The sequence below is a fragment of the Rhea americana genome, unplaced genomic scaffold, assembly GCF_003343005.1.
Source record: "Rhea americana isolate MKP2758 unplaced genomic scaffold, rheAme1 scaffold_71, whole genome shotgun sequence".
NCBI classification, from domain to species: Eukaryota; Metazoa; Chordata; class Aves; order Rheiformes; family Rheidae; genus Rhea; species Rhea americana.
This window is the reverse complement of record NW_028186879.1, coordinates 2142211-2152740: the sequence shown is the minus strand read 5'-3', so window position 1 is coordinate 2152740 and position 10530 is coordinate 2142211. Positions and strand designations below refer to the sequence as shown.

General features: G+C 38.1%; 1 protein-coding gene across 1 annotated transcript in view; it reads right to left on the bottom strand.

Moving 5' to 3' along the window:
• The window catches only part of ATP8A2 (ATPase phospholipid transporting 8A2), a 297060-nt gene that overhangs the window by 100724 nt on the left and 185806 nt on the right, over positions 1-10530 (bottom strand). The window contains exons 28-31 of the mRNA XM_085321829.1: positions 7748-7870; positions 6587-6665; positions 3159-3220; positions 2783-2839 (exon numbers count right to left, since the gene is read on the bottom strand). Of these exons, the coding sequence (XP_085177955.1) occupies positions 2783-2839; positions 3159-3220; positions 6587-6665; positions 7748-7870 (321 nt within the window). The remainder of the gene's footprint in view (positions 1-2782; positions 2840-3158; positions 3221-6586; positions 6666-7747; positions 7871-10530) is intronic.

Here is a 10530-nt window from a genome sequence, read left to right as displayed (position 1 = left end):
TTGCAGTATTATGTGGTGGAGTGGGGGAGATCCTTTTAACCTGCTTGCTGATCCGGAAAAAAGGTCCACCTCACAACAAGATTCTGGCTAGGAGAAAGCCCTGCCACAGTGGATAGCTGTGGTGCTCAGCTCCCCAAAGAACAAGCACTTGGGAGGCTGCTGCAAGACTTCRTCTTAAAGAGCAGCAGTTCCATGCACTGGCAGGAGAAGAGCACCAGCCTGCCAGCACTGCTTTCCCACAAGAGACAGCGCCTYCCCCCAAGCCACAGCCTAAGCAAGGAGCCAGAAGGCTTGATACAGCTTGGACTGACCCTTCCAAGCTCCCATCTATGATTAAAAGCAAGGAGGGAAACCAATTAAAGCATACTCATTTTGTAGGAGGTGCACTTAGGCTATCAAAATGGCATCTTCAGTTTTTGCACTCTCTCCTGCTTTCCTTATCATTCAGCTTGTAAGACAGTTCTTGAGGTTTGTAGCTCTTGTCCTTTCTGGCTCCACTCTTTTAATATTTTCTTCATCTTCTTCTCATGATTGCCCTAATTATCTCCCCATGCGTCTCCCTTTCCACATCTCACACTCGTCCTTGCTCACATGGATTCTCTACCGTTAGAGGCATCTCTGYTTTTAGAAAGAGCCCTGCTTGTCTTGCTTGACATCACTTCTTAACCACTCACCCCACTAAGCTTTGCACTGTTGATTCTCCACTGAAATATCTGTCATTTGCTCCTGGAGAATTCATGTGCAAAGTAGAAGCAAGTCTTTCAGAGTGTTAAATCAATGACAGTCAAGGGAAAAAAGAACATCAAGGCTCTCATACATAGAAGCTGGACACACTGTATGGCTATCCCTTGTGTCCTATTTATCTAAAATAGCTCATAAGGTATGGTAAGGCAATGAAGCAAGCTGCAAGAGTTTTGGAAAAATCTTACTGCAGTGCTCCAGATAAGCAAAATGTAACAGTAAGCTGCTCTGCAGAGCTCCAATGTGCAGATTTTGTTATGAATCATGTTATCACTTACAAAGCCATTCTTTCCACACTACCTACTGGATATACTAGACTCCTAACCTCATTCAGTCTGAGTTATTTATTTAAAGCTTTCAGCTAAACCCATCATGTTCTCCCAAGTGGCAAAGTGTCCTTCTCACTGTTAAGAACAAATTGCATGTAACCAATCCACTTGATGATGGAAAAGGGGCTTAACTCAATGTTGTACATTTAATACTCTTCAAGTAACCTAAAGATTCCTTGTGTGTTGATTCACCCACAGCTGAAACAATAATTGTAACCAACATCAGATTCCAAGATGAAGTGAGTCATTGGCCCAAGCAACGGGACAAGAATTAGAAAAAGATTGATTCTAAACACAAGACTTTTCTGTGCATAACAATTCTTTATCCATAAAATCCCAGTGTTAGACAACACTGGACTCTACTAAACTTATGGTATACGGTACCTTTTCAAATATTTTTTTTAAAAAAGGAGATCATAACTACTCCTAAACGACTAAAAAGACATGAATTTTCCAGTGAAGGGAAGTGAGGCAGAAGCATCATATTAGTAACTGCGTAACAGGAACAAAAGAGACTCACATGCCTCCATTGCAGATTTAGATATGTCCTCCTSTAGTGCGTGGAGGATTCATTTGCTTTTAAATACTTTTGCATTTTAAAATGCTGGTACTCAACAYAAGACTTATCCATAAGCAACAATAAAAAACACCTGATTTTATTTTCAGATGAAAGATTGAGGTAGTAAATATTAGTATTTTTCAAATAAGTAAATAGCCTCTATAGATAGCATTTCATCTTTAAAATTCAGAACAGATGTCAGCTGATCAAGCTTAACAATTCCTCTGTGAGGAAAGAAAAGGAAATATTTTACCACCAATAGAAGCAATAAGGTTACAAGATTTAGCCAAGCTCCTCCAGAAAATAGTGGAATAATATGGGACTCCTCAGAAGACCTTGGTTTGAGGATAGAGTGTCTTAGTATGCCATGAAAATGAGATGCCAGTAAGGTGTCTCAGAGGTGTGGAGAAACAGACTCCATCAAAATCAAGAGATTAGTGTTTTCAGAGGGGCTGGAGCAAAGGATGGGGACAAATGTGTTGAAGAGTCACCAACGCGAAGACACCCCATAGTATTTTGCTTTGCCATAGACTCTGACACCTACCAACAACACAACACTCGATCATTGCAAGTAAATAACTCCAATCTGGGAATCAATGACTCTTTGACTAACATCTTTTATTTAGTTAGTTTTGAAAATTTCCAAGTAGTCTCATCCAATGTCAGCTTTTCACTAGCTTTAAAAGACCTTTTCAGAGACCAGTTGYTTATTTGTGGGCAGACACCTTGCATTCAGTATTGCATTAACTACTTTCAAAGAAGCTACAGAGTAAAAAGATGTTGCTCTTGTGCTCTTTCCTTAAGCAATTATACTAGATGTTGATTTCATACCAAGGTTTCTGCCATCAGTGGTATTATGCTGAGGGTAGCCATTCTTAACTTGGAATAGTTAGCGATGTTGCCAAAATACTTTTAGTCTTTTCCTCTTCCTGCTTCAGATAGGCTGCCCTTTTTATCCTGTATATCATGTCATTTAAGCAGTGTTCATTCTCCTCTCATCCTGTACGTACAGAAATTAGCAGGTTATCTTTAAAAGAAAGATCCAATTAAAATACTGCAGCCCCAAATGATTTTTTCATACTCCTTTTCTGTATTAATATTCATTAGGGAGAAAGATATGCTGATAAAATAAAAGATATTCAGAAGTACTCACTCTAGTCCATGCAGTTGTTTCCAAGCCAGCCTTCAAACAAACAGTAACTACAACATACTGCAAGGAAAAAAAGAAAGTAACAATGACTTCAGTGCTAGCACTSTCAAATTCCTCAATGTTTGTGCCCAACCTCCTCCCTCCACTTAAAAAAGTGCTTGCATTTATGTACCAATCCACCCCTTGGGGCCTGGGCATGGTGGTGTGGGGGAATGGGCAGAGCAGAAGATACTGTTGTGCAGTACACATGCACTGGTGTACATCGGCAAAAAAAGGGGGGGGCGGAATTCTGATTTAATACCAATTTCTGATGGTATACAAAAAAAGTGAAATAATTCTACCATTCACAAAGATTGCTAGGTTACACAAACAAACTTACAGTGTAAACTATGTTTCCAACAAATAAATAGTCAATTCCCTGGCCATTTGTGAATACTGCATCTGAAAGAAAAAGTGATCACTTTATCAACAGAATGGATGGRATAACAAGGAGATAATTTTCAGAAGACAACTAGACAATAATAGTCCCAACCTTGAATCTGTAATATGTCTAAAAGCACCATTAAAAGCTATAGGCAACTGGCAATACAGAGGTTGTGCTAAACAAGGCCTTAGGYACTGTATGTTCTGATACAGCACGTGCATAGAGTCTCGGTTGGCAAAAAGCTTTYAGCAAAAGGGGAAATGCTTGCTAGGCACTAAAATATAAATTGCCTGCAAGAGCCGAGGAATGGCAGTATTACTTTTTCTGTGCCTATCTTCTCCAAACTACTCATTGACATCTCCAAAAATACTCTGTTATTTTCTGTTCCTAGGAAGTAAATCCATAAAACACCAGCTGAATTGTAATGAAACAGAGCTGAATTAAGAGAGCCACAAAAGACTAATCATAAAGGATACATAAYGTCTAAAATGTCTTACTGGTGGTTAATACATTAACTGAGAGCATTCAGGTTTCCACACACTCTTTCTTTAAGTCAAGTGTGCAGAAGGGTAAGTACACATTAATCTATCATCCAGAAGTGCCAACCTTGGCAACACTTCAAATGTCTGATTAGTCACTCTTCGCTCTTGCTGAATAAAACCGGAACCCTGCGACAGCACACTCGACAGTCTCGCTAACGCCAGATGAACTCATTCTCACTGGAACTTTCAAGCATTACTCAAGCATGATCAGTACTGCTATTTTCACACATTTTAAGACAACTGCTAGACAAATACACAAACAGCGAGGATGAAAAAGGCTTAAGATAAAACCTTGGACTCGATCCTAAAGACACATTGCCCAGTACAGTGCTTCTACTATGAGCCTAGCGCTTTGTTAGATTTATTTGCAAAACGGGACCGGACATTGTTAAACTGGAGTCATCTACTTATGTAACTGTCTTCCTATAAAATAGGTCCCAGGACAGGAGATTTTTAAGTCATGTCTAAATGTCTGTGATAGCCTAATCTCTGCGGAGAAGATACTGCCCAGCACACAGGTAAAAAGACTATAAAGTTAGCCCATGCATTTACTCCAAGCTACTTGTTATGGTTTGCTGCTACAACTGCTGTATGGCATTGTCACTGAAGAACTGGACAGAAGCAAAATATTTACTAGAAGTTGCCAGATCTATATCCCCACTATGCTTTTTATTTTCAAGTCTGACTATTACAAAACAGCAGACATATTATTCACTAACAGTGCAACTGGACTTAAATTCTGAGCCAGGTTAGCTGGGAATTACTTTGGTTTTCAGGCACTGGTATCTCCATCAGCCCAAGTCTTCCCCTGGTATTTTGTGGCCTCTGCCCTTTATCACATCATTCCCAAATGCACATAAGGTTTTAACAGCTGCTTTGCTCTCCTTCCTGTGGCATCGATGAAAAAGGTGGAGAGCACTAGAGAATGAGGCCTTCCCTGTTCAGTGAATCCAGCTGACACCAAAAGTCTCAGCTTATAAAGAAAGAGGCATATCTAAGTACATATGGCTTTTGATGAATCCAGAATAACCTAACCTATCAACTTTGCCAATATGTTGCTCTAGGTCAACATCACAGGGCACATTCAAGTAATCAAATAATTTTTCATTGTAAGCCTCAGATTGTTAAAGTTACATTTCAATGCAGTTCTTCAGTGTATTTCTTTTTTTTTCTTTTTTTTTTCTTTCTTTCTTTTTTTTTTTCAGTGATTTCCATGACCTTGCACTTTGGGAGGCCAAGAGGTCCTGAAGAGAACAGTATTTCTGTTAATGAGAACAGCAGGATGTCCAGTAAACATTCACTTCCAAAGCTATACAAGTGCCCATTCATTGAATATACCCACTTCACATTCTCAGGAACTGGAGAGGTTAAAGAACATCCCAGTGTGAATGACATGTTTTTGTCTGTGGCACTGAAAATGCTTTTTCAYTTGGAAATATAAAGAAACTTGAAAATTCAATATTCCCTTCTATYTAGAAAGCAAACCAAGCTACCTATTCAAATGATCTCAAAAAGTAAGTTATAGTTTGAGTGGGTGAGTCTTACCATTTCATCACTGAACTTAAAAGTGCATAATTTATTGAAGAACTACATACTTAGAAAAACATWTATGGAAAAAAACAAAAATAGTTTATTTTTTTCTTTAACTATAACCACTASAGACCTCAGCCTAAAACAGTCAAAGTAGAATTTAAAGAAGAGCTACTCAAGACTAACATTTCCCATTAAAATTGTGAAACAAGAAAACCAACCCTGACACCCCCCCAAAAAAACAAAACAAAACCCAACCAACCAAAAAGCCCTTCCCCCCCCGAAAAACTAAACTCTGAGCTCAAAGCCCACATACGGGCAAAGGGAGGTTTCCTTCTCCTTGTACGGTCTATCACCCAGTGTGTGAAGTTGTCACTAAGGATACGATATTGAAGTTTTACTCAGTCAGGTAGAGAGCAATGTGAGCCTGCCTCCCACATAAGTATCTTCACCATCACGCTGCTTTGATGTGAGAGCATCCATCCTCCCCTCCTCTTCCTTCACCACCCCCTACCCAAGGAATCCATGCTGGAGCTGAAAAGRTTTTGTTGAAATGATCGTATTCCTGGAAAGAGTTTCAGTTTGACAAGTTCGTCTTTTTATCTAAACAGTCTTCCTCCCCCCTGCCCCTTAAAATTCCTGATCTGATCAAGTCCCATTTCTTGGGCGGTAAAACCCAAAAGATTGCCGGTGATTTTTCCTGCCCACAACACTACACTGGGATTTACTGTCCCTTCATATACCACATAATTACGTTACCTTCCACAGAAAATGGGACTTAATGAACCTAGTTTGTACAAATAAAATCCTGTTTTCTTTTGCAGCTCGRTCTGGTCGGCTTCCGTTCCAAACCAAATCAGTTTTTCAACAAACTAACAGTAGTGAAAGCTCTCTATTTTATCCTGCACTTTACAGCATGCCGTCATTGAATGGGAGAGATCCAATGAGATATAAAGCAAACTGTTGTAATATAGACACTGTAAGAACCACTATGAAAACATTATACACTAAAACCTTGAGATTTTAGCACATTATAGAAAAAATAGGCTTTGTATAGAACATCACTCAGTTTTCAAATAAACAAACTACAGATTTGCCAAAACTAAGTATTAAAGTCACTACATGAGTAAAAATTATTTTAAATAAGAGTAAATTCTGAAAGCCACTAGCCAAGTTGAGCAGCTATAACCTATTGGACTGTCTGTCATCATGATTTTTTTGGAATTTGTCATGACCTCCAGCTCTGCAAACACATTGGCTCTGGTATGACTGACCATCRGTGGCTGACGTAAGAAATAATGAAGCAGTTACCATGCTCCAGCACTTTCAGTGGAAACCAGAAGAGAATGATGGAATGAATCAGGGCATTGATGCAGTGACCCCAGAAAACCTGAGGGAAAACAAACCAAGAAGTCAGTAACGTCCAAAACTCTTGACCTCTCTCTAACTCCTAACAAACGTCTCATTGTGTAGTTTAGAGTCAGACATAATGTTTTTCCCAAAGTGAAATACCTAAGCTTCCTTAAGATGTATTTCCTTCTACAATTTCTGCTTTGTCACAAGAAAACACTAGCTCAGTTGGACAGTTTTATTCTAACAAGTTAAAATATAATGGACAAGCATACTTGCAGTTTAAGATCTTTATCAGAACACAGCAAACAGATGGAGTCACCTTTCTTTAATTACCTCAAACGATGATTTAAAAAGACTAATTTATTACCATTAAGTGTTCTATTTTCTTTTAACAGAGAAATACTTCCTACATTCTGCAACTTTAAACTTAGAGATAAYGCGGTTTTGCACAAGCTAGAGCTTTGCATAATCAATGTTTTCCTCCTCCTTCCACTCTAATCAAAGCAATCTCACAGCCTCTTTTTTTCTGGAGTATATTTAAATAGTGTCCATTATGGAAAAAAACAAAACCCCCAATGCTGGCATTTTCTACCATGTATAAGAATAAAATGAAATAAAAYGTGTTCTTGAAAACTGAAGGGAAAATAATCCGATTCAAATTTCTTTTTCTAAAAGAACCATAGAAATAGCAATCCTAATTGTGAAAAAGTCCTCTAGCAGAGAGGGTTATGACAGTCTCTGTATTTCTGTATTAAATAAAATCCAGGGGAGATTATCTTGCTCCTTTGAAAATGGCAAGTTGTGAACTGAAAATTCATATTCAGATACAAATCTTAATTTGAATCAAAGTTTACGGGTATTTCAGTATCAGTTTCAGTTCAAGCCATATCTGCTAATTCTTATTTTAAAACAATTATCTTTAAAAYATAAACTCTTTGAAAAGAATGGGAGACAGAACAATCCTGATGTCAGCGACGTTACCTAGTGTAAAGCAAGAGTAACAGTGAGGAATAAAAACTTTGGATAAAAAAAGACCTGCAACATTTAAGCCAAAAAAAAAAAAAAAAAAAGCAAAAAAAGCTAGCATTTACTGTTAAAGAAACAGATACTTTCCCTTACCCTTGTGTTGAACCCATCTGCATTTTGAGTAATTTTGTATAGCTGTGGAAATCTAAGCATGCTATCTTGAGTACATGATCGTTCAAAAATTCCCAGAGTAAAGGGTGGCAACGCTGTGAAAATCTGCAAAGAAAGCAAATGCTAATTAAAAGCAGCTATTAGTTTTAAGTGGATCTCAGATAATGTTTCAGTATTGAGACAACAGCAAAATTCTCAGAGACTTCAGTGAAGACATATTACCATCTTGTGTGTTATTTGACATAACTTTTCCAACGTCCAAACAAGCCCAAACATGAATTTCAGCAATTCATAACTATCAATATTGACTTAAGAGCAAAGAGGCATATAAGAAAATTCCCACTCCTAACCAATTAGCTTAAACACAGTAAGTTAGGCACCAGTAGGTTTTGATGTACAAGCTAATCTAGTCAGGGTAAAACTCAGATCGCGAAAGACAGACAACACGATCATTTTAGAAAAAGCCTTGTGGGAGCTGATTCACATATAGCTGCAATTGTAGCCTCACATATAGCTGCAATTGTAGCCATAATTAAATATGTAATATGCTTAACCAAAGCTAAGTTTACAGACAAAGCAAATGTGGAAATCGCATTAAAAAGATCTGCTGAAAAACAAAGGCCATTCGGTATCGTCACTTTGGGGATTCTCCAGTCAGGCATGAACTGATAGGAACAAATTAGCTGTGCCAGGGGTCTGTGCCCCGGGCAGGCACTTGGGTGACCACGCTTCGGAAGTTTGCCAGGAGGGGCAGCAGGACGCTTTGCCAGAAGCGCAGCAAACGAGCCTCTGCCGAGTTCCACTTTGCTCTTCTTAAGAGTTTCCAGGATCTGCGGTAGCTCATTCGAAGCTGGCCTGGGCATCCCCGCTTCTCGCAGTCTGCTGGCACAGCATGCAGCAATGCCAGCGTGCACGTCTGACTGCGAACCTGCATTCACTTTGCTTTACATTAACAGTTTAAGTTTATATTGTATATATCATTTCTAATCCGTCTTTTTTTTTTTTTTTTTCACGTTTGAGAATGCCTAGATCCAACTAGGAATGTGCTTTATTTGTTCATGAGGTGATAAATGAGATGGTTAAAAGGTGGTAATCTTGTGGAGGTCAGAAAATAACAAAACTAAGATAATCAGTCCAATATATTCCAGAAAGAAGATATGTTTTCATGTGGTTTTAAGACACTTCCATGGAAATTTGAGGGTTTCCTGTTTCTTGTAGCGTTTACACTTTCATCTGAAGTGAATTTTCTATTGCTTTTGATTATAAATGCAAGCTTCCAGGGCGAACCAGTGCAAATGCAAGAATTGTAGTGCTGCTAAGTGCTTCCTACATTTAGAATTTTAATGAGACTACTCATGAAGTAAAGGCTAATCAGCATGAGAGAGAATGGCAAAACTAAACCCACATGAAAACCTAACCCCTTCAAGTTATGGAAGTCCCTCATATCCTACCAGTACTTGATTCTTCATGATTCTACAGGACCCATTCCGATTTTAGAAAATACTGATCTTAAAAAAACTAAAGGTTAATTTCTACTTTACGGATTCTAGAAGATAAGTCTCATCCATGAGCTTTACGCAGGGTAGGTAAATCAGGTTTAAAGATATTAGATGCAAATATCTGAACATGAATGACAGAGACTGCRTAGCAGTCAGGAAGTGAGGGTGAAAAGAATCAAGGGAGTGGAAAATCCCTGAATTAATATCTTTCACAAAGAATATAAAATTCTATGGCAAGTGAGGGTTTGTGTCATCATTCTTAAGATTAGAAGAAATGTGACAGAAGTTAAGTGTTTCCATTAATACTACTGAGTGATAGAGATAATTTGCTGTCTTTTTCTGCATTTTCACACATTTGCAATGGGTCTGCTTAAAGAAAAAAATTAAATTTCCTCCCTCTAAAGAGAAATTCAAAGGATATTTTTCACATTGACAAAGTGTCCTAATGGCTTAAATATCCAGACACCAGGCTAGTTATCAGTTATCATTATAGAGATAACACTGTATTGAAAAGAGCAGCTAAGGTCTGTGGTAGRCAATGGAACATGGTCCCAGAGATCCTCCAAGCTAGCACTGATTAAAAAAACTGCACAGCACAGTGTGGCACCATGCAAAGCACAGCTAAAAACTGAACACATTCCTGGACTAAAAAAAAATCCTGCCCTTAGTTGAAGAGAAGAACGCCAGTGAGACAGTGACTTTGCTTCCTGTTCTGGCACTGCTTAGCACGGAGTCAGCCCAAAGCATCTGCACTACACCTTTGTCAGCATCTCATCGTTAGAGGGTCAGAGAAGACGAAAGATTTAGTATTTAACAAGTGTATCAGAATAAATGCTTCAATATGTTTTCCTATGGACTAAAAATAATTGGGATTGTAAAATGCTACAAAAAAAGTCCACAAAAAAAGAAATCATTCAATAATTAAGATTTGACACCTATTTTGAGCATGAACAAATAATGAAGTATTTCAGAAGCTGTGCAAAGGTATWTTTGAAGAGAAAGTTAAATAGCTAAAAATATAGAATTGTCTAAAACTACACAACTTTRACAAAGTTGTATTAGGACAAACAGCTACATTTTTGAGGCACTTTCCCAAGGTCCTATTTATTTATTAAAAAAAAAAAATCCAAGATCTTTTTCTACAGCCCAGGGTGGATTAAAACAGCTTTTTTTATTTTTTAAACAAATGAGTATATGTATGTTCTGACATACATTCAGGTAGTTACCTAAGACAAAWGGCACAGACACAGCAAAACACACAGCACT